Source organism: Cyprinus carpio, unplaced genomic scaffold, assembly GCF_018340385.1.
Source record: "Cyprinus carpio isolate SPL01 unplaced genomic scaffold, ASM1834038v1 S000006576, whole genome shotgun sequence".
Lineage (NCBI taxonomy): Eukaryota > Metazoa > Chordata > Actinopteri > Cypriniformes > Cyprinidae > Cyprinus > Cyprinus carpio.
Window position 1 is genome coordinate 222,689 of NW_024879231.1, and position 27,347 is coordinate 250,035.

The 27,347-nt window shown below is 33.5% G+C and overlaps 4 protein-coding genes across 4 annotated transcripts; all 4 read right to left on the bottom strand.

Annotated features, from left to right (window-relative positions):
- Positions 1-682: 682 nt before the first annotated feature.
- On the bottom strand, positions 683-4,275 carry LOC122144028. Its single transcript, XM_042754657.1, has one exon. It carries the CDS (start codon positions 4,074-4,076, stop codon positions 828-830), a length of 3,249 nt encoding a protein of 1,082 aa, XP_042610591.1. The 5' UTR covers positions 4,077-4,275; the 3' UTR covers positions 683-827.
- Positions 4,276-4,847: 572 nt separating this feature from the next.
- On the bottom strand, positions 4,848-6,794 carry LOC122144029. Its single transcript, XM_042754658.1, has one exon. It carries the CDS (start codon positions 6,792-6,794, stop codon positions 4,848-4,850), a length of 1,947 nt encoding a protein of 648 aa, XP_042610592.1.
- Positions 6,795-6,880: 86 nt separating this feature from the next.
- On the bottom strand, positions 6,881-7,921 carry LOC122144030. Its single transcript, XM_042754659.1, has one exon. It carries the CDS (start codon positions 7,919-7,921, stop codon positions 6,881-6,883), a length of 1,041 nt encoding a protein of 346 aa, XP_042610593.1.
- A 9,268-nt stretch (positions 7,922-17,189) lies between these two features.
- On the bottom strand, positions 17,190-18,420 carry LOC109074519. The gene is made up of 3 exons (XM_019090539.2): positions 18,082-18,420; positions 17,924-17,983; positions 17,190-17,764 (listed from the first exon to the last, which is right to left on the bottom strand). The coding sequence occupies exons 1-3, from the start codon at positions 18,092-18,094 to the stop codon at positions 17,208-17,210; spliced, it is 630 nt and encodes a 209-aa protein (XP_018946084.1). The 5' UTR covers positions 18,095-18,420; the 3' UTR covers positions 17,190-17,207.
- Between the last annotated feature and the right edge of the window lie 8,927 nt (positions 18,421-27,347).

Below are 27,347 nucleotides of genomic sequence, written 5' to 3' on the forward strand. Positions count from 1 at the left end.
CATCAAGTAATTCTGATTTTCCAGTCTTTTTACTACGTGCATAATCTTCAGACTCTATAGTTTCAATCTCTTCACAGGTTTTAATTAACATCTCTAGGTTGTGCTCATGAACTTCATCATTTGTGGAAAAAATATGTAAAGAATCATTATTTTCTTCCCCATTGTCACAGTTTGATAATATTTCTAAATCTTCTTTTCTCAGTTGAGTTTTCCTATTTCGTTTTCTTAATCGATTTAATAATTCTGCAAATGTGGTGTCCTGCTGCCTAACAATTTGTGTTAATTCAACAATACTAAAATTATTTATCCATAAGTCGAGTCCAGGTACATCTACAAAGAGAGGTTTACCTTTCACAGGAGCCAATTGGAAAAAGTCACCTACAGTGATTACAGCAACATTACCAAAAATACCAAGATCTCCGGTTTGTTTAATTTGTCTTAATCTTCCATGAATATATGCTAAAAGTTTATGATCTACCATTGAGATTTCATCTATAATTAAAATCTGAAGGCCATGGAATTTTGCACGCAAAGAATTTAACTTCTCTTCACCCAAAGGTGCGTATGGCAACTTCATATTTGTGCCGATACAAAAAGTTTGATGGATTGTAGATGCCTGGAGTTGGAAGGCTGAAATTCCTGTTGGAGCAGTTAAAAGTACACAAATGTCATCTGGGTTCAAAGCAATTTGTGACAACAATCTTGTTGCTTCATATTTTATGGCTTTAATTAAATGGCTTTTTCCAGTGCCTGCTCCACCAGTAATAAAAATATGAAATGGTTTTGGGTTTTCTCCTCTAATTTTATCTAGACACCACTGTCTAATCTTATTGAAAATTGCCATCTGGGTTTTGTTTAAAGAACGAATTAAACTCAAACCATCTACATGACTCAGAGTATTTTTTTTTCTCTAACTGAGGAAGCGGTTCACTATTAAAAGCTAAATCTGGAATACAACTTTCAGTTTCGTTTATGTGTTGGAGAGATTCACGTCTTAATTGCGCACTTTCTAAGTGCTCTAATTGTTGTTCAGGGCAGAGCAAACACCATGCATTTTCTAATATTCCATCATTATCTACAGCTGTTTGTGCAGTATCCAGCATATCTGCATCTTTTTCAAAAAGTGCTCTATTTGCATTTACTACAGTGTGCACTAAATGTACAGATCCATTGCTTAAAAAAACTTCACCTTCCCTGTAAAACTGTTCAAAATTATTAAAGCCCACTGGTTTTAACTGACTATCTACACGATAGGGAAGAAACAACTGTAATAAACTTTGATAAAATTTTTCAGGACTCTTTGTCACTGAGAATCTAGCAAAACGCGCAATAGCAGGTTGAGTACGTGTTCTTTTTACAATGAAACCTAAATTGTTTTTTAACTTTATTTTATTAGCAGAAGATGTACCATGATATGCAATGCGATACTCAGATGCAAATGTAGCTAAACACATATTATCAAAAGCGGTCTGATTTGGTCTATTCTTGTAACGATCCACAAAACTTGTCATCCATATATCTTCGCTTTTCAAATGTTCAGACTCCAATTTGTTTTGAATAACACTTAATGGTAAACTCATACGAACAGTATCGTCACCTGTGGGAATAAACTGAACATGTCTTGAGCACTCCTTTAAATGCATATTTGTTAATCTGTACACTGCTTCTTGTGCACTAACTTCACGATTATGCAAATACACGCTACCTAATTTCCTCAAAGCTTGCCTTGCATCAGTATTTCCTTGAGTTGATGCTTCCCGCTGTGTATTGGCTAACAACAAACCCATTTCTCTTTCTGATTTTGAAATATAAGAAATTATATAAACAATGCAGGCATAAGCATCAGTTACATATTGAATATCCATATTAGCATTCCAGCACTGAAGGGCAAACTTGTTATACTGATTAACCCAAACTTCATTTAACTGTCGTTTTAAAACAATGTGTGTGTTATTATTTATGCACTTATATGCCATTTCAAATAAATCCTGATTTATACCTACACTGCCAAACAATTCTTCCATAGATTTTATGTTCTGATCTAAAACAGCTTTCTTCACTGTAGCCATTATATCATGAGCATATTTTACATTTAATTTGTCGTTAATATCAGGATTTGTACATTCATTTAGTTTTTCTCTCTTGTTATTTTGACAACTATCACAAGAAACATCTTTGTTGGACACATCTTTCTCAGGCACATCTTCAACTTTTCTACGACATATAAATGTTCGCAACGATGGAGGTTTAGGAAAATTAAAACGACAAACTGTGTTTTTCTTTTTACAAGTTTTAGAATGGTGTTTACTATGAAGTTGCACAGATGTAACAATGCTGTGTAGCTCCTCATTTTCAGTGGGCACCTCACAAGAAACATATCTGTCTATAAATTCAACTACTTCTTCATCAGATTGTTTATCTATTTGTGGAGCATTTTTTATCCAAAACAAACAATGAACATGAGGTGAACCTCGCTGTTGAAATTCAACCCTATAGAAATAATCAACAATTTCCCCTATAGGGTGAAGAGGTGACATAAGGACCTCTTTGAGAAAACAATGCCACCTAAAATCAAACATACGTGCTGCAGTGACAGGATTATTACGCAAAATCGCACATCTTTCAGACCATTCTAACTGATCTGATGTTTCTACTCTTCCTTCTTGTTTTAAAATGCTTGACATCAAATTGGTCCATCTCATGTCAGCAGATGAAAATGAACAAAACCATGTGGGAATGCCCAGCTGTCGAACCATTGCAAACAAATCTTTTTGCACACCTTGCCAAAATGCAGGGGTGCCTCTTATTGGCTTTAAAAACCTATAGCCTTCATCAAAATTAAGTATTTTTTTCAAAGAGTCTGTGTCTTTAAACATGTCATTTGATATGGACTTATGACATCCTTGCCCTTTTCTTAGAGCTATGGAGACATTAGATAAAACCTGTTGTACCTCTGATAAATATTGTGCAAAAAAAATGTATTCAGTATTTTGTGCAAATCTTCCATCTGCATGTAATATTCTATTGTTAAAATATCTTGATAGTGTTAATCTCTTTGCCCTTTTGTCATGATATGTTGGACAACCGTTAGGAAATAAAACAGGAAAACATTTTGCCTCATTAGTTTCATCTGTAAGCAGTTTCACAGGATTGTTTCCTTCAGCAGGTGCCACGCTCAAGATATTGTCAACATATTGATCAAGTACTTCTTGCCCAATATCAACTGGTTGTAAGCAAGTGTCCATAAAAACACAGTGCTGTTGTCTGTCATGTAACTCCTCATCATCATTTGCATTTTCCACATTAGTCTCCTCTATGCTATTATCATCATTTTCTGCAATATCTTGCCTATGAAACTCATTTAACCAATCTTCATTAAACATTACATCTGAATAATACTTGTTATGTTTTTTTAAGTAACACAATGCCAGTTTAATATTATTTGCATCAACATACTGATATTTATAATGACCTTTATATGTTAATTTGCGTTTTAACTTGATGCACACTAATGAATTGTCAGTATTTGTTCTGGGCAAAACATTTGTTGTGTGTTTAAGATTAGCTGGACAGCATGTCACAGGACCATGTACTCCATTTTGACCACCTTTTGGTAATGCCAACATCTTCATAAATGGAATATGCAATGCTATTAAATGTTGTTCTAAACTATTAAGAGAACACAACTCTTCTGGTATAGGTTGTAGTTCTAGATTGTTAATGGCACTTTCTGCTGGCATTTCACCCCTTTTCAATTTAGAGTGACAAGTAAAGCAAATCCAAAGCTGACCTTTATTTGATTTCATCAATTTACAAGGCAGAACACATTCATTGTTGCACTTGTGTAAAAACACATCAGTAATACATTTCTGAGCTAATAACGCTGTGCTTGAATTTTGATTGTAATGATCTCTTTGACAACATAACACTTGTTGCCTAAATAACAATCTGTGACAAACACAACAAACAAAGTCTAGGTCTGAATTAACCTTTTGTGCAAAGTTGTTTTTAACAACATCGAACAACTGTTGTTTTTGTTTTAGGTGCTCTTTCTTCGTTTTGTTATATTTTTTCATATTTTCTTTATGTAATGGATTTTTTGCATACTTTATCTTACTTCTTTCCTTTATTTTAAACTTATATGTTTCATTAGTACAATATCTCAACCTGCTGTACTCTTTCAGTTTCTGTTTATGTTGCACATTGCAACCATATTTTAATTTGTTGTACTTTTTCAGTTTATTCTTATGTTGCAGATCTTCATGATACTTTATTTTGTTGTACTCTTTTATGTTTGATTTGCTGTATTCTTTTAGTTTATGCTTATGTTGCAGATCTTCGCGATACTTTAATTTGCTGTATTCTTTTAGTTTATGCTTATGTTGCAGATCTTCGCGATACTTTAATTTGCTGTATTCTTTTAGTTTATGCTTATGTTGCAGATCTTCATGATACTTTAATTTTGCTGTCGGACTTTTAGTTTATGCTTATGTTGCAGATCTTCACTTTAATTTGCTGTATTCTTTTAGTTTATGCTTATGCTTAGATCTTGATACTTTAATTTGCTGTATGTATTCAGTTTATTCTTATGTTGCAGATCTTCATGATACTTTAATTTGCTGTATTCTTTTAGTTTATGCTTATGTTGCAGATCTTCATGATACTTTAATTTGCTGTATTCTTTTAGTTTATGCTTATGTTGCAGATCTTCATGATACTTTAATTTGCTGTATTCTTTTAGGTGCTTATGTTTGCAGATCTTCGGATGATACTTTAATTTGCTGTATTCTTTTAGTTTATGCTTATGTTGCAGATCTTCGCGATACTTTAATTTGCTGTATTCTTGCTTATGTTTTTTTTATGTTTGCAGATTTCGCGAATTTGCTGTATTCTTTTAGTTTATGCTTATGTTGCAGATTGTAACGATACTTCATTCTGCTGTACTCGTTTAGTTTATGTTTGTGTTGTTCATTACGATATTTCAGTTTACTTGCTTGTTTTACTGATTTATTATATAACACATCACTATAATACCTAGTCCTACTCACAGCTTTTGCATGTTGCTGAAACTCCATGTTCTTATGATACTTACATTGCTTGTTTTCCTTCATTTTACTTTTGAATCTTTTTAGTGAATAATATTTTTTAAAGTAGCTGCTATTATTAACCAATGCATCTTTATTTGAATTTTCACCAACATTATCTATTGTCTCCTGTGCTCCATAAACTTCACTCTGTGCCTTTAGGTTTTGTCTTGTGTGTGTACATTTACCATCATTATCCTTTTCGTTCTGACACAACTTATAACAGTCGTGAGACTCAAATTGTCTTACACAAACAACAACTTCATAATGATTTTCATTGGAGTGTTGCAAGTATATGCCTTGGTTGCACATCTTTTCATGCATACACCTATACTTCAACCATTTTCCAAGGTGAAATGTAAAAATGTCAACCCCTAAATAGTTTGCTGTGGATTGAATTTCAACCTCAGTGGCCCATGTTCCCACGTACTTCATTTTTGAAGAAGATAAATAATCTTCCATCGATGTGTATTGAGATCTTAAGAGATTCTTGTATTCAGAGCTGTGCAACTGCATATGTTTCACAACTGCAAGTCTAAGAGTTCTGTGAGCTTTTTGTGTACCACACATCACCTGTGCCACTGCCCGAAAGAAACAATTTCCGTCTTCAAGAATGCTTTCTGTTTCACAAGGAGAGCCCATTGGTCCATTGTCTGATGGCAAAGATAGATTTTCACCCTGAAACTCTATATGTACTTTACTACATAATTTTTGTTTAGTTTCAAAACACAAGGGACTGAAATTAAACATTATGTTAGCTCTATCTCCTAAGCAAATAACATCTGCATTTGAACTGCATTTAGAAATTGGTTCAATTATCTCTCTGTTTTCTTTAAAATTGTATTTCCGTTTCTTAACATCTTTACATTCTGTCATTTCTTCTGAACTTAAAGGCAAAGTTTGAATTTTTCTCTTTTTACCAACACAATACCTTGTTTCAGTCTTAGCAGTTGAGATTTCTGCTTGACTGTGACATGTTTTGCTGATTTTAATTTGGTGTACACAAACACCAGTTATTTCAAAAAACTTTTGATGTCCACGCATACATGCAGCTAAACTCTGAATGTGTCTCAAAACACTGGCCAATGTTTTGTGATATACAGCTACACTGAAGCCATTACCATCAATCATTCCAGAACTGCTACGTGCATGAGAATCAACCACAGCAAATTGTGTATTTTGTTTAATAATGGCACAAGTATTACCATTCAAGGTAAAAAAACATGTGTCATATTTGTCAAGTATAATTTTCAAACCATCAGCTAATGTCACACATGCACCAGACCTAAGAAATTCTCCATCAACAACATCTACACTTCCAGAAACACACCTGCCATATTCAAATTTGAACGCATTTGTTTTGAACACATATTCCTGAGGAAGATCTGGAATACATAGCAACTTATCTTCAGTTGGATCAGTAATTGAACCACTTTGATGCAAATCTGAATACAAGCTATCACCAAGATTTACCACGTTGTCTAAATCACAGGTTTCCCATGAGAACACACTTTGTACATTGTGCATTGCCATAGCAGCCAAACTAACAGCAACACACTGTCTTCCTGCCCACTTGAACTTAAAGTCTCCTTGATGAAATGATCCACGAACACTCTTCCTTTTATTTGATGAAAACACTGGACTTTCATCAATGTTGTTTGCAGGGCATTCACTAGTTTCTACCTTAACACTGCTGTTACATGCCGACATTTCTGATTCGATAACCTGTACCTTGACACCACATATATTCAGGGTATCTGCACTCAAACTCACCATGAGAGCATCTATGTGCAAAATCAGATCTTGCCAATTAGTGTTAAAATCACAACTGATGTGCCTATATCTGATCCCAGACCAGATGCGTTACGAACATTACAGTCTACAATGACATAATAATCATTATGCTTCATGATCGCGCAGAACTCTCCATTTATGGCTAACAGGCAAGATTCGTAACTAAAGAAAATTTCCTGTACGCTCTCATACAGCTCACTCTTTTTTACATCCGGTCTCTGTTCTACTGATACTTCACATATTTTGTTGAAAACAGTGTGTTGACCACTAATCCAATGAGAAAAATGTAAATCTCCATAACCTTTGAGCATTTTTTGACATAAAGATCCATCACTAAATAATTTTGATCCCTCGCTATGAATGTCTTTAAGAACTGACTTCTTCCAGCTACACACATTTTGCATTTTATGCTTTACAATTGAAGCAACACTGGAAGATATCCCTATAAACTCATTTTTCACGTCTGCCGATCGCATTCTAACCTCGTTAGCCGCAATAATGCCAGACACATCTGCACACATACAAGTCTTCTGTGTTTCATAAACTTCACTCTGTGCTTTGACACTTTGTCTTGTGCGTGTACGTTTACCATCATTATCCTTTTTATTGTGACACAACTCATAACAGTTATGAGATTCAAATTGTCTTACACAAACAACAACTTCATAATGATTTTCATTGGAGTGTTGCAAGTATATGCCTTGGTTGCACATCTTTTCATGCATACAACTATACTTCAACCATTTTCCAAGGTGAAATGTAAAAATGTCAACCCCTAAATAGTTTGCTGTGGATTGAATTTCAACCTCAGTGGCCCATGTTCCCACGTACTTCATTTTTGAAGAAGATAAATAATCTTCCATCGATGTGTATTGAGATCTTAAAAGATTCTTGTATTCAGAGCTGTGCAACTGCATATGTTTCACAACTGCAAGTCTAAGAGTTCTGTGAGCTTTTTGTGTACCACACATCACCTGTGCCACTGCCCGAAAGAAACAATTTCCGTCTTCAAGAATGCTTTCTGTTTCACAAGCAGAGCCCATTGGTCCATTGTCTGATGGAAAAAGTAGATTTTCACCCTGAAACTCTATATGTACTTTACTACATAATTTTTGTTTAGTTTCAAAACACAAGGGACTGAAATTAAACATTATGTTAGCTCTATCTCCTAAGCAAATAACATCTGCATTTGAACTGCATTTAGAAATTGGTTCAATTATCTCTCTGTTTTCTTTAAATTTGTATTTCAGTTTCTTAACATCCTTACATTCTGTCATTTCTTCTGAACTTAAAGGCAAAGTTTGAATTTTTCTCTTTTTACCAACACAATACCTTGTTTCAGTCTTAGCAGTTGAGATTTCTGCTTGACTGTGACATGTTTTGCTGATTTTAATTTGGTGTACACAAACACCAGTTATTTCAAAAAACTTTTGATGTCCACGCATACATGCAGCTAAACTCTGAATGTGTCTCAAAACACTGGCCAATGTTTTGTGATATACAGCTACACTGAAGCCATTACCATCAATCATTCCAGAACTGCTACGTGCATGAGAATCAACCACAGCAAATTGTGTATTTTGTTTAATAATGGCACAAGTATTACCATTCAAGGTAAAAAAACATGTGTCATATTTGTCAAGTATAATTTTCAAACCATCAGCTAATGTCACACATGCACCAAACCTAATAAATTCTCCATCAACAACATCTACACTTCCAGAAACACACCTGCCATATTCAAATTTGAACGCATTTGTTTTGAACACATATTCCTGAGGAAGATCTGGAATACATAGCAACTTATCTTCAGTTGGATCAGTAATTGAACCACTTTGATGCAAATCTGAATACAAGCTATCACCAAGATTTACCACGTTGTCTAAATCACAGGTTTCCCATGAGAACACACTTTGTACATTGTGCATTGCCATAGCAGCCAAACTAACAGCAACACACTGTCTTCCTGGCCACTTGAACTTAAAGTCTCCTTGATGAAATGATCCACGAACACTTTTCCTTTCATTTGATGGAAACACTGGACTTTCGTCAATGTTGTTTGCAGGGCATTCACTAGTTTCTACCTTAACACTGCTGTTACATGCCGACATTTCTGATTCGATAACCTGTACCTTGACACCACATATATTCAGGGTATCTGCACTCAAACTCACCATGAGAGCATCTATGTGCAAAATCAGATCTTGCCAATTAGTGTTAAAAATCACAACTGATGTGCCTATATCTGATCCCAGACCAGATGCGTTACGAACATTACAGTCTACAACGACATAATAATCATTATGCTTCATGATCGCACAGAACTCTCCATTTATGGCTAACAGGCAAGATTCGTAACTAAAGAAAATTTCCTGTACGCTCTCATAAAGCTCACTCTTTTTTACTTCGGGTCTCTGTTCTACTGATACTTCACATATTTTGTTGAAAACAGTGTGTTGACCACTAATCCAATGAGAAAAATGTAAATCTCCATATCCTTTGAGCATTTTTTGACATAAAGATCCATCACTAAATAATTTTGATCCCTCGCTAAGAATGTCTTTAAGAACTGACTTCTTCCAGCTACACACATTTTGTATTTTATGCTTTACAATTGAAGCAACACTGGAAGCTGCTCCTATAAGCTCATTTTTCACTTCTGCTGACCGCATCCGAACCTCATTGGCAGCAACAATTCCGGACACATCCGCGCACATACAAGCAACAGAATCAGAAACTTCAGCCTTACTTTTGTTGAGCGATTGCGTGCGGCGCATTCGGAATCTCTTTAGCTTAGGCATCTACAAGTAAAAAAAAACACATTGTCATCATTCATGGCATAAAAGTGATATCAAGCTAAACATGTACTGTAAAAAGAGTTACAATATATTTCTACACACAAAAACAACACTAAAATAGGCTACGTTTGAAACAAAGGTAAATATCAGTAAGTATAGCAATTCTTCTGACTTTAACTAATTTTTGACTATCTTTCCATTTGAAAAACAGTCAGAAATTAGATTACTTAGCAATTATGGCCAATTCAAGCTGAGATAGAATGTTTCAAGTTAGTATATATATATAGTTCTATAATTCTGTCATCATAATGCGTATAAAATAATAATTGCACTTTTAAAGGGCAGCGAAATAATAAGGACACATGCAAATGCCATTACATTAATGTGTTAGAACTAAAATCCTAAAACTCCGTCAAAATTAACACTGAAGACAACCACATCGATCATGGAAACCTATTTCTGGTCATATTGCAAAAACCTTATAAATTCTTAATATTTTTTACAAAAAATAAATAAATAAAATACAATAAAAAAAATAAATAGAAAGAGCAAAAAATGGCACTCGAAAATGCATTGTAAACAAGCACTAACAGTAGCCTTAACATAATCTTAACACTAATATCGAAACGCAAATAAAAAAAAATTACATACCAAACAATGGCAAAAATATTTGACATTACACACTTTTAAACATTCTCAAAAGCTCCCGTTATAATTAATCAACCTGTCTACAAAATGAAATACATTTTTTACTATTACCTCAAATTTCGTCAATTTATTTTTTTAGGAAATAAAAGGTGTAGAAGCTAATTATAAAAGGTTAGTGTCCGAAAAATTACACTCGAAAAATATATCTGCAAAAATAAACAAGGACTAACAACAGTGTTAACATAGTTTGAACACTAAAAATCTAAATGCAGAAAAAAAAAAACATACAAAATGCAAAATTCATTTACATTTACTCATTTAGCGGACTCTTTTATCCAAAGAGACTTACAAATGAGGACAATGGAAGCAATCAAAATCAACAAAAGAGCAATGATATACAAGTGCTATAACAAGTGTAAGTCAGCTTAACACAGTATACATAGCAAGGGCTTTTAAATAATATAATAAATAAAAAGAAAACAGATATAATAGAAAAAGAAAGAGCAAGCTAGTTTTTTTTTTTTTTTTTGTCGAATGAAATAATAAATGAAAAGAAAAAAGAAAACAAAAAGATTAGAAAACTAGTTTTTTTCATAAGAATAGAATTACAATAGTGAGTACTAAAGTTAGAGGATCAATAAAAGATGGAAGAGAATGAATGAAAAAATGTATGAATAAATAAATAAATCACATTTTTTCCTGACTTTTGGCAACAATTTAACAACTAATTAAGACACCTTAAAAAGAGCCATGTTTTATTTTACAAAACTTTTAATAATATCGTTTTGTTAATATTATCAAAACCATTTACTTTTTATGTCTTCATTAGTTATCTCACAATGGGTTTTCATTTTTTTTTTTCTTATCTCGAAACATTGACCTTTTAAATTACTCATATAATGCTGTAAAACCGTGGTGTGCCTTGTGATTTAACTTAACTAACAACAGCACGTTTCACTCTCATATGCAGTAAAAATCGAATGATTTCTTGTAGATTTTTCTCTTATTGAAAATAGTCTACTGGTTAATATATTTTTAATGCTTACATATTTATATTTTATTATATCGTGTCTTTTTTTCACAGTTACAAACGCGGATACAACATTTCCACACTCTGCTACAAAAGGACCTATAGATTACTATTACAAGTAAAGCAAATCATAATTTATCATAATATTTTTTTTTTTTGAGCTAGCGCAGTCATTGAACAAATGCAAGCGTTTAAACAATGCTTCATTTGAACGACTCTAACTAACCATTACATTCATAAACTCAGATACATTGTGTATAATTTTCAATAAAGCGCAACACTGTAAAACACAAAATTAGGTCTAATTATCCTACTGCAATCCACACTTTACCTTTCAAATTCACATTAATTTTGTTGTCGCCACTGTTATATATCTAGTTTAATTGTAGAAAGTTTTATTTTTATTATTATTGTAATTGTTCTAGTAGTTGTTTTGTCTAATTTTATTCACACAACAGATTTCCAAAACTTTTTGATTTAAAATGTTTCAAATATGCCTTTTTAAAACAACCAGTTTCCCACTTACCGTACTGAAAACTGATGAAATGGCTCAAGTAGATCCAGTAGCAGAAACAATAGTACTCCTGTCTCAGAAACCTTCTTTCTATTTTACCACGATAACCTACGAAACACTGTGCCGCAAAACTCGAAACCTGCTTTTTAAGAGCAGCATGACGTCATCAAAAAGTGGGTAGTCCCCAGATCAGTAGTAGTCCCGCACACGCCCTCATTTCTCAAAATATCTCTCCTCCTCCTTCTACTATTATTTATTTCATTTTTTTTGTCATCGACAACTGTTACTTAATAGTGAAATTTTACCTAACAATATTTGTTATGTATTTCTTTTTCTGTGATTCATTGCTCTTATTATAAAACTAGCCTAACATTTTTTATTTTTTTTTATTACCATATGGTACTTGTCTTCTATTGGAATAAAATTTCCATTCATCAGAGCCCTTGTGTTTTTTATGTTTTTCCCCTTTGTTTCTTTTCTGTTCAAATAAATAAGTAAACAAACAAACAAATCAAAATGTTGTCTAAGTACACCTACTACATTGATATGCTACATGTTAACATGCATAGCTTTTCTTTCCATTTTTTGCACTTTATGCTCTTCTTACAATTTCAAATTTCAAAATAACATGACTCTACAACAGAATTATTTTTTCATGACAATGCAGATAACTATTTATTTAAAATGTTCATGAAATTAAATTGTTGTACAGCGCTACACTGTAGAGTAAAACATACAATACACACTACCGTTTCTACTGCATGCCTGTTATTACGCTACATTTATCTAGATAGTTAAAATACAGAATTTGTCCTTTTCCTTGAATAATACTTAAACAAAACAATGATTAAATGTTTATGCTGAACGTTAACTTTTTATATCCTATTAATAATGCCAATATATTTGACAAATTCTTAGACATAGTTAAATATATTACTATACACTGTAAAACATTTTGAATAAAAAATTATATAATATTTTTACACAAACACAGTATTATATATTGTTCTAAATAAAAAAAACAAACAATAATGGTTAATTGGAACTATAATTACCATAAATTCATACAGCACATTTTCATATGACATTTTCATATGACCTTACATTGAAACAACACTTTTTTCCTACAATGTTTTTCCCAATATCACACAAACAATATATATATATATATATATATATATACATATATAATGCTACATCTATTAGATCCCACTTAAAATGTGTAATTATAAACTTCATTCTAACATTTTTGTTGAAGGGACAATTATTGTAAGCATATTTAAACCTTACTAACTGAAACAATAAATCCAAAGCTTCTTAAAATAAATAAATAAATAAATTAAACTCATTCCTTTGTCTATATACATAAAAATACATTTGCTTAACGACGAATGCCACCACTTACTAATGCCAATGGCAGCAATTACATTTACATTAACCGCTCAACTGCGCTTCTCTAGCATTAATTGCTAAAATTTACACCTCAAGCATACAATAAAGAAATATAATTCCCCTTAATGAATAAGACCCATGCTTAGTTTTGTAAAACCTTTAATAAGATCGTTTCACACATTCACAAATCAATTTACTCTTCATGATTGATTTAACAATGGTTTTTCAAATATCCCTTTTTCCCCTTCAAAACACTGACCATTTAAATTACTTACATGCTGCTATACAACTGTGGCATGCCTTGTATTTCAACTCAGTTAATTGCTGCACATTTCACTTCATATTGTGCCAGTTAAATCAAACAAACTCTTTTGATAATAGCCTATTAGTAAACCTATTTTTAATGCACATATTTTTATATTTTATTATTACTTTTATTTTAACAGTCACAAACACGGAAATAAAAACATTTCCACACTGCTACAAAATGACTGTATCTATTATGTTTAAAATTAGAAAGTTTATTTTGTTTAATTTTCGTTGTTTAAAACGGACTAAATAAATAAATATTTGCTTCTGGCCACTACTTTTAATTCAAAGTCATTTCATGTACGTTAATAACTAGCTCTTAACAAGAAAATATTTATTCAACTTATGTTCACTAATTTTCATTGCACATTAATAATGAATGCATCAAAAGCGGTGCTCATTGAGTAAAATATTCCTTTCTCAAACATGTCTTAATTCACAGTGACAGCATATATTACATGTATACAGATGAATTTTCACAGCCTTCTTTGATCATATTTACCAAGGGTACCGATATTTTTGGCCACGACTGTATAAACGCAAACACACTATTTCACGTATCTACCTAGTCAGCTTATATGTAGGGATGTGCGATATCGTCTGCAATTATATCTTTAAATGGATAATTTGACATCTTCGAGTATTTTGCAAAGAAAAATCATTCACAACACCCCTAGATAGCGCACACATACATTACGTTAATTCTAACATTAAACTAATGCGCGTGCACATAATGTGTTCTTTCATGGCATGATTCAGTCTATAAAAATGATCACAAATTCAATACATAACAGTAATATATATATATGGTTTCATATAGTTAATAAACAAATTCACACGAAGAGTGCCGTTTGTCTCCAGATATTATTACAAATATGATATTGATTATTTTAGTTTTCTCTATGACTTGAGAGGCGCCGACGCCACGTGACTGTCATGTGTGGCATCAAAGTACCGTGAGAGCGATTCATATGCATTGGATCGTGTGCTCTCTTAACGCTCTCGCTGTACTTTGATGTCATACAGTGATCATTCTGTGCAGCAAGTCCAACGTGCCTAGTGTTTCGAGAGCAGCCGGCTGACTCAGCCGCCGAAGTTTCTCTCTCTCTCTTTTATTTTATTTTATTTTTATTATGCCATACATCAAAACAATACAATGAGAAAGATTAAAATGAGAAGGAAAAAAGATGAACAACATTAATATGAAAACAATGCCAGAGAACAATAACAACATAAAAAAATATATATTTTTGGGGGGGCATATTTTTATACAATAGCATACCTGTTTACAATATTATAAGTTCGAATAGCTTTTTTACTTGTGCAATTACATAGAATCTTACAATGCAGCTTGAAATTATTTAGAAAATGAGAAAAGTTTGGTTTGTAGCCTGACCACTTCATTTTATGAATATGAAACTTCCCCATTAAACAACTGTATGAAATATGCTTCATCTTGTCAACTCAATGATCACTGAAGTATATTATTACATCAAATCCACTCAACTGCAAAGAAATATCCAATATTTTCTTAATAAAAAAACTCCACATCTATCCAAAATATTTTTATATGTATACAATGAAAAAATAAATGAAAAATAGTTCCATTTTCACCTTTACAGAAATCACAAGAGTAATCAATTTCTAATTTAAAGCACACATGTTTAACTGGATATATTCTATGCATTATTTTAAAATAAACCTCTTTTACTTTATTATTAATATAAAAATTGTTTACTATTCGACAAGCTTTACGCCAATTCACATCTCCAAATACAGAAGACCAGAAAATGCGAGCTGGAGGATAAACAATGTTATTAAGTATATTCCTAGTTATTTGAGACTCTATTTTGTATAATATTTGTATTACCAATAAATATTTTAATCTTGATCTCTTCAAAATTCAAATCTTTCTCATGTGATGCATTTCTAAGAAGAAACAAAAATTTTTGAGGGATTGTATCCATTACAACTTCAATTTTCTTAGGTTTAACTGGTATTTTAAATTTATTCAAAAATTCTTTATATGTTAATAGAACTCCATCATTGTTTAGGAGCTGGCTAACTGCTAAAATATTGTTTTCAAACCAGTAATCAAAATATAAAGATGTATTTTTGTATAAGATATCTTTGTTGTTCCAAATATAGTACCTCCTTGGTGAGAAATTATGTTTGTAGACCAGAGTCCATGCCATAAGAACTTGTTTATGAGCCGCCACAGTTTCTCCAGAGCGACTGCAGGAGCGCTGATGACGACGCACGTGTGTCACGATTGGCCAGATTCACCACATGATAACGATCACATGTCTTTCGGGTTTATTCTAACTTTTTCAGTCCCAATAATGGAAACAAATCTGTGTTTTTAGAACGGTAAACTACGGTGGCCGAGAGAGCTCAACGCGCTGCAACTTAAGAAAACACATGCAAATTGAAAAAACACCAGCAAATGAAGAAAACATCTTCATCAGTTTGACAACACAAGTGTTGCAAATCCTCACAACACATGCAAATTAACAATCGTGTTGTGAGGATTTGCAGCGCGTTTGTTCAATTTCATGTGTTGTGAGGATTTGTAACACTTGTGTTGTCAAACTGATGAAGATGTTTTCTTCATTTGCTGGTATTTTTTCAATTTGCATGTGTTTTCTTAAATTGCAGCGCGTTGAGCTCTCTCGGCCACCGTAGTAAACGCTTTTTTAATGTACTCGCACTGTTGTATTGAATCACGTTTATCATAGAACACTGATAAAATCATATATACCCCACTGTATTAATATTTAAATAGTAGCTATATGATTATGTTCAACTTTATTCTTGAAAATATGGCGCTGTATTAAGCAGTATATAAAAAGTGTTTCTATTGCTCATGAAAACGTTTCTGAAACGTCTGTGTATTTGACAAATACTGAATTTTATTTACTTCATCTGTGATAAAGTACGCAAACACCACGTGAGTGTCACTAACGGGAGCAGGACGTGTCTGTTTTCCTCTCCGCCCCCGACTGCAAGCGGCTGCTCTCCTTGATCGCCGTCTGCAGCCGTGCTTCAAGTCGAACGCACCCAGAGACTTGCTAGCACCTACTTGCGGCTTTAATTTCACACTCAGAGTATCTTTTATTATTTAAAGAATTTCAAATATCAGTATTCAACATTTTATGTTTAATATATCAAACCATTAGGCATATTTATGCATTTATAACTGCAAGTTAAATGCGTTCATGACCTGCACTAATCATCTTTTAAATAATTTCTGTGCTGATTTGCTTGGTAACAACGCAAATGTCACATTCTAATTCACTAATTAAATGTGAATTAGTTTAAACTTATTGGAAAAGATTAATTTGTCTCAGTATGAACCAACCACACAGAATATAAAGAATATCAAAAACTATAAAGTCACCTGTCCGGCAGACCTTAAGGTACCAGCACAATAACAGACTCAGCAAAATACCGTCTATTTATCTTTATCAATAAAATCCAAGAAAATATCGAGATAAGTCTCAATATTACACACCCTTATTTGCATGTATAAACATAATTGCACTGCTATTTACAGAATATTTCTTTTAACCCCAAAAATATCGTATAATAAATAAGTTCCATCAACACTTTTAAAAAGCTTACATTTCCATAGACATTTATTTCTGCAAGTTTGGAAAGCGAAGAATATAATTACAAAAGTTCCACAAAAAATGTTTAAAATACTGAAAAAGACGCTCTTTCCCTTTCACATTCAAGTGAAGTCCATCTGGCCGGAACATTTCAGAACATATACATCCTCCAGACACAAATGCTCTCCACGTTCGCAAAAAAACAACATTGTCCATCTCACTACACCATCTTTCCAACAACATATTGCAACGCTTCACAATATGTTTAGTTTGCTTATCATCAACATAACGAGGCAAAACAGAACAAATGGCGAAATGCAGTTTGTACTTAAAAGAATGACGAAGGCGTTCCACCAGCAAGGCCATTCGGTTAACGACTGTTTCCGCTGAAACACCACTAGCCACATCGTTTGTCCCAATGTGGATGATCAACAAGGCATCACCGTTTACTCTTCTCAGATGATAGACGTGCTGTTGTGCTGAACGCACCAAAGTAGTTCCGGGATGAACCCAACAATGTGCTCCCTCACAGTATTGGTCCAAACCACGGCACATGGAATCCGTCAAGAAGCAAACATTCAGACCTGCAAGAATTAAAACCATTGTCACAACCACATAAACAATGCGTCAAAAAATAAAATAAAACATTTTATTAAATAAAACACACATCCACACACAAAATATATAGGCTATTAAACCTTACTCAAATACTTTAAGTACATTTCTTTAGTCAACAAATATACCTTTAGGTACAACGAAGTCTTTCTTCCCAAACCTGGAAACAACCATGTTGCTTTCAGTGCCTGCAAAATAAATAAAAAATAAATATTAATAACTTAAGATACATTCGCTACACATACAATCACAAAATTGTTCTGCACTAAAACAATTTACTTCTCACCTCTTTTCGCCATTTTACACTGACTTCAACATGCAGTCCAACTGAGTGCCCAAACCGTCATACTCAGCAGTTTAAATACATTGACGTCACCTACCGTCTGAAACACGCCCCTCACCTAAACTAGTGGCAAAAGAACCTGTGCTGCACGAATGAATAAGACAAACTTTCGTTTATTCAGTTTAAACTAAAAGTCGTTTAACTCGTGTAGTGTTCCTTACAATTTAACAAATCCAGTGGGCCATGAACATTGAAAATTAGCCAGGAATTCTGTTTAATAAATTTATATGTACCAAATTGGACACAATATACAAAGCAAATGTGCCTGTGAACACTTTATTTAAATACAAAATAAGCTGGCCTAAATTGAGGTGATCACTTATATCAGTATTAAAGGCCTATGATCATATCATCTAACGCAAATAGGCTACTTATATAGGCCTATCATAGTTTTTGTCAATTTTTATTTAAAAACATCCAATTATGCGACTATAACATAATAAATATCTACTACATGACTTGTCAATACAATATAACTAAACAAGATATAGATATGATTTTACCACAAAATTACATATTAGCTGCAAAACCGCATGTTTCAATGCTTGAAGTCCATTTGTTTCTTTCCATAGCCCTCAGCAATCTATACAATATAGCTACCACAGATTTTTTTTATACACACACTTTCTAATATACCTTTAAATAATACTAACATAATTGTTTATAGATAACTAAACTTTTATTTCATAACTTTTGTATAACATTTAAATAAATACATATATAATTTAAATAAATAACTTTTAAAATCTTGATCAAGTTCTACAAACATAATTAAATATACTCTTGTTAATTTAAAAAAAAAAACATTTTTTTCTACTTTTAGGATAATATTTAATATTATACAACACCTTATATATTGCTATAAATAAAACAACACGCGCTTATGTCATTGACTTTACCTGTAATTAAATCATACACACAACACATTCTTATATAACCTTATACTGAAAACACTTTTGACCTACCATATTTTTTTTAAATTCACACCAACAAATACTAAAATACAAATGTAATAAAATATAGATAAATAAATACATACATACATAAAACATTCAACCTTTATACCTATTTTTAACTGTACTTAAACCATAAATGTTTGAGTTCAACACTTCACTCACTTCTAAAATGAACAATTATTGTAAAAATACATTTAAACCGTACTAGCTGCAACAATAATTGTTCCCAACACTTTTTTCCAAAACTACAATATAAATTATTTCTTTGTTTCTATACAAAATTAATTTGCATACCAACGAACATCATCACCTACTTTTGTTATTAACAGTAACCAGTTAAATTTCCTTGAATTAAATAAATTAACAATATTTTACACTTCTACCATCCAATAACAAATATAATCCATTTTCACTAAAAAATATCCATAATAAGATTGTTCTTTACTTCAAACGCAAAACTCTTTACTCATTATTAGCCTACTAATCACATAATGAATTTTCACATATTCGTTTTTCTAAATATTGTAATTTTATTTATACAGTACAGCCATATTGTGCCATTGTTATTTCCATGCAATTTAAACTGTTTACAACGTCAAATTTCACGTTTTGGCTGTTTCCTTTTTTTTAACAAACTTGTCACATTAATTTTGTGGCAATAACAGACACATTCACTTTTTAATTTTTATGTTCTTAATAATATAAGTTAACCCCTTTTTCCATACAACAATTTTACAATTTTATTATTTCTTACCCTTTCCACAAATAAAAACACAAATACGCAATGTCCACACTTGGACATACCACACTACTATAACATGTAAGTTGTTAGTATGTCAATTCAACTAAATTTTAATTGTTTCAGCAGCGAAATATAAATACATAAAATACAATACAAAATATAAATTAGATAATTCTTTATATCTACCCGCTATCTTAATCACAATTGGTTTCAAAAAACATATATAAAACAAAGATGTTGAAACCAGCTGAATATATTTTTTGATTTTCTTTCTCTAATAATATACAGTTCAAAACAACACTTATTTGAAATAGAAACCTTTTTTAACCTAACAGTACAAATGTTTACATAACCAGTTTGCTTCATTCTATACATCTTTGCTAAATACAAGTAATCTATTAATGTGTATAATTCCTCCCCAAGAAATGTCTAGTGAAACGTCTATAACCATCATAAAACCATTAAAAATAAAATAATCACTTGCTATAAATAACAAAAAATAATAAAACAGCTTTCTTTAATGTTTTTCGTGAAAATCAACATATTAGCATGATTTTTGAGCGTCATGTATCTCTAAACACAGGAATAATGATCTTGAAAATTGAGCTTTAAACAGAATTACACTTTAAAATATATTCAAATAAACAAACAGTTATTTCAAATATTCAAAATATATCACAATATTACTGCTGTATATTTAGAATCAAATAAATGCAAGTTTGATGAACATACTAATTCTCTGAAAAACATTAAATATGTTAAGTCCCCGATATACTTCAAAAGGAACTGCTATGACCTCAATTCGGGAAAAAAAAAAAAAAACAGGCTGAGATGAACATTGCACATGTGGATGTGTTCTGAAATTCCACCTTTGACGTACGATTTTTTGCCCCGGTTCGTTTCTCATTTAACGGAGGTCAGCAAGAGAGAAAATATCTCTGGCCTAGTTACTAGCAACATAAATACACTGAAGTGTCGAATAGCTAAACTGCCGCGGAGAGACTTTAAAGATTCAGAGAAAACATTTAATTCCTAGAAAAAAAGAAACAATGCTTGGTGTGGACGACCAAAACGTATGCAAAAACAGACGCAAAGAAACATCAGAGACAACTTTTTTTCAAAGCCATGAAAAGAAAGAGTAAAGATAAATAATAGCAAGTTTCATATAACTGTTACACCATACTGCTGCTGCTACCGTTGCTCTGTCAATAAACAAATTTAAAGGGTATACAAAAAACGGAATGCTAAACGAACATTCAATAATAAACCTTTATATTTGGCCAAAGTAAATCATGACACTACATAAACAAAAAGTTAAAACAATTTATCCAGTTGAATATAAAAAATGAACACTAATAAAATAAAGTAACAAACAGAGTCCAATATTTTTTTTTTTCACATCATGGTAAACTTTTACAAACTATGACACATTCACACTTCCCTTAAATGACAGATTATGGTTCTTTTGTATTGCAAACATGATACTTGACTCTGAACTACTGCTAATCATTATTCTTTTGTTTATAATATTCTGACCACTGGTGCCCGTCTCACGCCTGATTGCCTACACTTCATCATTTAATCGTTGTTGTGTTCAGGGGATACGCGCGAACATCGGAGTCATGTTTATTACATGATGGCAATACATTGAGGAACTTAAATTGTGAATGGCTTTTGGATAGCTTGAACGGTTTTGCCGTGGTGATTTTTTGAAATAACAGTAAAAAGGGAATCATTAATTGTCTTGTATTTTTAAATTGCAGCTTCCAAACACTTCAAAACCTTTTTTCATACAGATGACATGTCATTCTGAGGAAATATGCATAGTTTCACGACTATACAACACTGTATGGATAACAGAAATTTAAAAAAACTGTCAGACATCTGATCTCCCTCTGTCTCTCTGCCAATGCTGTTTGAGTATGTGTGCAGAGACTTCCATTGTCTGAGAGAAATTGCGCCTCTACAGGAGCAATTCCCGGGACTGAAAGGGAGGAGTCTCGCTTAGTTTCACTTTTAAATCGGTTAAAAATAGAAACTACAGCCTTTTAATCAACACAAAACAATTAGAAGAACATATTACACATATGAAAATGAGTGCTTGTGAGATTTTCTTTGTCTAAGGGCTGAACATCACATCGATTGCTCTGCGCTCCGGAACATGGTGATGGCTTTTCGGCGCGAGAACGGACAAATAAATACACGTTTCATTTACACTGACAAGCTAAACCAACATATGTTATTATAACCGTGTCAGATCTCATTAATAATTGATGTCTGACCAGAGATCAGTGAGAAAGACCAGAGAGAAATCACCGCTGCATCAGCGCGTGCAGTCTCACAACGCGAGCTCACAGTTAAAGCATTTATTTAGTTTTAAGAGCTTTTTAAAATAAAATGTTACCGCGAATGCACAAAATTTACCCATTAGAACACAACAAGAGCTAAATTCAGGTGTTTGTGAGCTGTTTAATTGACAGCGCGAGACTGTCTAAGGGCAGAATAACATCGATCTCTCGAGCTCCAGAGGACGCTGATTCTGGCTTTTCGTCGCAAGAACGAACAAATCAAGTATAAGATTATTTAAAAATACATAATAGCTTGGCGAATATAAACGAAAACAGCCACGTGAACGTAAACTGTTGAGAAGTAAATCTATATTTAATTAAATCGATGACGTTATTTTACATTTGATTTGTCAATTTCTGCATCTAAACATCTATACACCTAAAACATGCACTATTAAACTATTGTTATCAATTTCTTTATCATCCAATTTAACTGGTGTACACACTTTTATTTTCATAATAAACTTGTTTTTTAGATTATAGACAGTTACAGTGATCTATAATAAATATCAACAGGTTTTGTTCAAGCTGCTTAAAATGTTTGAAGTAGGCTAATTTTTTTAAATGTAAATCCTAAAAAAAATAAAAACTTTGGGAAACAGCCATATTCATGAAAAGGTGCTTAACCTATAGAACAAAAAAAAAATGAATTAAATTAGTGTTTAATTTTTAGTAATGACCATTTTTTGTTGACATAAAAACCTTCTTCATTACAATACAAAATAACAATTGTCAATAGTAAATATTATGAAAACAATAACTGTTGTACTTTTTTCATCATTATATAGTTTATGTATTATAATTGTAAAAACAAAAACAAATTTAGCAACTCACATAGTAATCATTGAACACTGCTTAAAAATGTAAGTTGAAAATTAAACTCATGATTAAGCATGAAATAAGATACAGAATCAGTAAATTAGATTTTAATGTGGGTATATTATCAGTAATCTAATCATTAAATATTTATAATCATTCAAAAAATATGGGACCCTTTCACAATGTTGTTCAAAAATGAAGGCCACAATGCTAATGTTGTCCACTCGATGGCGCCACAAGATAGCAAATACTTCAAGATCTGTTCAAAGACTTGAAAATGTTTCATTTATGTGCATAAATAAAAAATGCATATACATTCATGCTTTTTTCATAAACTTTAATAAAGCCCAATATAGTAATTATGCAAAAGCTATCATAACCTAAATACCATTACTTTTTGTTATTTTAATAGTATTGACAACATATTTCTCAAGTTATCACACATTACTAAAAAAGTGTAGAAGGGACACTATATTACTTATCTATTTTCATGTTGTGCATATAATAGTACTCACATAAGGACTCATAATTTACTTGAAAAGAGACACGTTCATTGTGAAACTGCATCATCTACACAAACCATTGTGCTTGGACCCCAATGATCACCTTCACTTAAACCACATTGTTTCAGTTCCCTTCTGTGTCTTTGCCCACAACGCTTCAGTGACTAGAATGTGAAATAGCAAACAGGGGGAAAAAATAAAAGGCATGACTTTATTTGCATCCAGCTAGCCTGCATCCAGCTAGCCAACTCTATTACAGATGTTCCACAGCCAAGACTTTTATTAGAATAGAAAATAGCAAGGGTTCAAATACAAAGTTTATTAATCATTTAATTTCACTTTCTTAATGAATATTGTTCTGTGTATGTGATTTCAAAGTCTTGATGGTTCGGATTAACCCGTTAATTGCCGTATCCCTTAAAACCTGAGTGCCAAAGAGTTACTGTAAATGCATGTGCCCGCTGGGCACAGTTTACCTGATGCCACCGGGGCGGCGTTTGCGCTGATGGCTTGAGCCCGCCATCGCTGCTTGCAGCTATATTTGCTTCTTTATTATTATTATTAGGACCCGAGCACCGATGGTCTTCTTCTTCTTCTTCTTCTTCTCCAAAATGAATCGCATTTTTGAGGGCCTAAACATGCTCGAAAAGTCCTGAAACTTTGCACACGCGTCAGACCTGGTGAAAATTTTCATCTGATATAGGTTTCAGAAGAGGGTGTGGCAAAATGGCTCGACAGCGCCACCTATCGTAAAAAAATCAACAGCCCTCGAGCTGTGTTTCACGTACATGCACGAAAATTGGCACACATATGTAAAGCATCAGTACCTACAAAAAAAGACTCTTGGAGCAATATCCGAAACCCAACAGGAAGTCGGTTATTTTTAATTTTATGAGCAAATTTTGCATCATTTTTGTCATTTGCATGCCTTGTATTTTAACGAACTCCTCCTAGAGATTTATTCAGATCAACACCAAATTTGGTATGCCTAAACTAAAGGCCTTTGCGATGTTTAAATTGCGAAGATCTTGAGTTTTCGTTGAAGGGCGTGTCCGTGGCGGCCTGACGAATTTCGATGATTCGCCATGAAAAATGAAGTTGCTATAACTCAGACATACAACGTCCAATCTGCCACAAACTTCATATGTTTGATAAGACTCCTGACCTGAACAGATTGATATGCCCATATTCAGATATAGTCATAGCGCCACCTACTGGCAACAGGAAATGACATATTTTACGCTGTAACAAACTACCCCGAGAAATTTTATGACATAATTTTTTTTTTATCAGTCACTCTATTCTAAACGCCTGTGCGATGTTAAATTGTGAAGATCTTGAGTTTTCGTTAAAGGGCGTGTCCATGGCACCGTCACAAAGTTCGATGTCTCGCCATGGGAATAAAAGTTATTGCAACCTCAGGCATAAAATGTCCGATCTTGCCCAAACTTCACATGTTTGATAAGAGTCCTGGCCTGAACACATCTGAAGGCCAATATTCCATTGGGTGTGGCAAAATGCCTCGATAGCGCCACCTATACATTTTCAACGGAGTGCGCCTCGAGCTACCTTTCACGTACATGTACAAAAATCGGTACACACATGTAACACACCAATCCCTACAAAAAAGTCTCTTGGTACGAAATTCGAATCCCAACAGGAAGTCGGTTATTTTGAATTTTCTCTGCAAAATTTGTGTCGTTTTTGCCATTTTCAGGGGTTGCACTTTAACGAACTCCTCCTAGAGATTTATTCAGATCAACACCAAACTTTGTCAGTGTAATCTAAAGGCCTTTGCGATGTTAAATTGCGAAGATCTTGAGGTTTCGTTTAAGGGCGTGTCTGTGGCGGCCTGACAAATTTCGATGTTTCGCCATGAGAAAGGAAGTTGCTATAACTCAGACATACAATGTCCAATCTGCCCCAAACTTCACATGTTTGAGAAGACTCCTGACCTGAATATATCTACATGCCAATATTCAGATATCACTATAGCGCCACCTGCTGGCAACAGGAAGTGACATGTTTTACGCCGTAACAAACTACTCCTAGATATTTTATGACATTTTATAATTTTTTTTGGTCAGTCTAATCTAAAGGCCTTTGCGATGTTAAATTGTGAACATCTTGAGGTTTCCCCCTGGGGTGTGGCCATGGCGCCGTGACAAAGTTCGATGTCTCGCCATGGGAATAGAAGTTGTTGTAACTCAGGCATAAGATGTCCGATCTTCCCCAAACTTCACATGTTCGAAAAAAGAGTCTTGGCCCGAACACATCTGAAGGTCATTATTCCACTATAATCATAGCGCCACCTGCTGACAACAGAAAAATGGCTTATTTTACACTAACTTAAACATGCAATGTCCAATCTGCACCAAACTTCAAATATTTGATAAGAGTCATGGCCTGAAGATATCTAAAGGCCAATGTTCAGTTATAATCATAGCGCCACCTGTTGGCAATAGGACACAACATGCTTTATACTAACTCAAACATTCCATGTTCAATCTGCACTAAATTTCATAAGCTTGATAAAAGTGCTGGACTGAAGAAATCTACATGACAAAATCCAGTTATAGTCATAGCGCCACCAGCTGGCAGCGGCAAGATTGGTACATATAAATGACTTTACCGCATTAAAAGCATATTTCTCGCCGTTAGCTGTTTTACTAAAGCTACCCAATGGCGGTGAGCCCGGGGGGTGCGGGGCCCGTGGCGGTGAGCCCGGGTGCGAGGGCCCGAGTTCATCGCTGCTTGCAGCTTTAATTATTATTATTCTTCTTCTTCTTCTTCTTCTTCTCTTCTTCTCTTCTTCTTCTCCAAAAATGAATCGCATTTTTGAGGGCCTAAACATGCTCGAAAAGTCCTGAAACTTTGCACACGCGTCAGACCTGGTGAAAATTTACGTCTGATATAGGTTTCAGAAGAGGGTGTGGCAAAATGGCTCGACAGCGCCACCTATCGTAAAAAAATCAACAGCCCTCGAGCTGTGTTTCACGTACATGCACGAAAATTGGCACACATATGTAAAGCATCAGTACCTACAAAAAAGACTCTTGGAGCAATATCCGAAACCCAACAGGAAGTCGGTTATTTTTTAATTTTATGAGCAAATTTTGCATCATTTTTGTCATTTGCATGCCTTGTATTTTAACGAACTCCTCCTAGAGATTTTTTCAGATCAACACCAAATTTGGTATGCCTAATCTAAAGGCCTTTGCGATGTTAAATTGCGAAGATCTTGAGTTTTCGTTGAAGGGCGTGTCCGTGGCGGCCTGACGAATTTCGATGATTCGCCATGAAAAATGAAGTTGCTATAACTCAGACATACAATGTCCAATCTGCCACAAACTTCACATGTTTGATAAGACTCCTGACCTGAACAGATTGATATGCCCATATTCAGTTATAGTCATAGCGCCACCTACTGGCAACAGGAAGTGACATATTTTACACTGTAACAAACTACCCCGAGAAATTTTATAACATAAATGTTTTTTTTTCCGTCACTCTATTCTAAAGGCCTGTGCGATGTTAAATTGTGAAGATCTTGAGTTTTCGTTAAAGGGCGTGTCCATGGCGCCGTCACAAAGTTCGATGTCTCGCCATGGGAATAAAAGTTATTGTAACTCAGGCATAAAATGTCCGATCTTGCCCAAACTTCACATGTTCGATAAGAGTCCTGGCCTGAACACATCTGAAGGCCAATATTCCATTGGGTGTGGCAAAATGCCTCGATAGCGCCACCTATACAATTTCAACGGAGTGCGCCTCGAGCTACGTTTCACGTACATGTACAAAAATCGGTACACACATGTAACACACCAATACCTACAAAAAA

What these genes read in the sequence shown, in the direction of transcription:
- LOC122144029 (XM_042754658.1), bottom strand. Translation starts at nt 6,794, where the DNA reads ATGTCGGCATGTAACAGCAGTGTTAAGGTAGAAACTAGTGAATGCCCT.
- LOC109074519 (XM_019090539.2), bottom strand. An exon ending in AGACTTCGTTGTACCTAAAG is followed by an intron (nt 17,765 to 17,923) that starts GTATATTTGTTG and finishes TAATTCTTGCAG; the next exon opens with GTCTGAATGTTTGCTTCTTG.
- LOC122144030 (XM_042754659.1), bottom strand. Translation starts at nt 7,921, where the DNA reads ATGGGCTCTGCTTGTGAAACAGAAAGCATTCTTGAAGACGGAAATTGT.
- LOC122144028 (XM_042754657.1), bottom strand. Translation starts at nt 4,076, where the DNA reads ATGAAAAAATATAACAAAACGAAGAAAGAGCACCTAAAACAAAAACAA.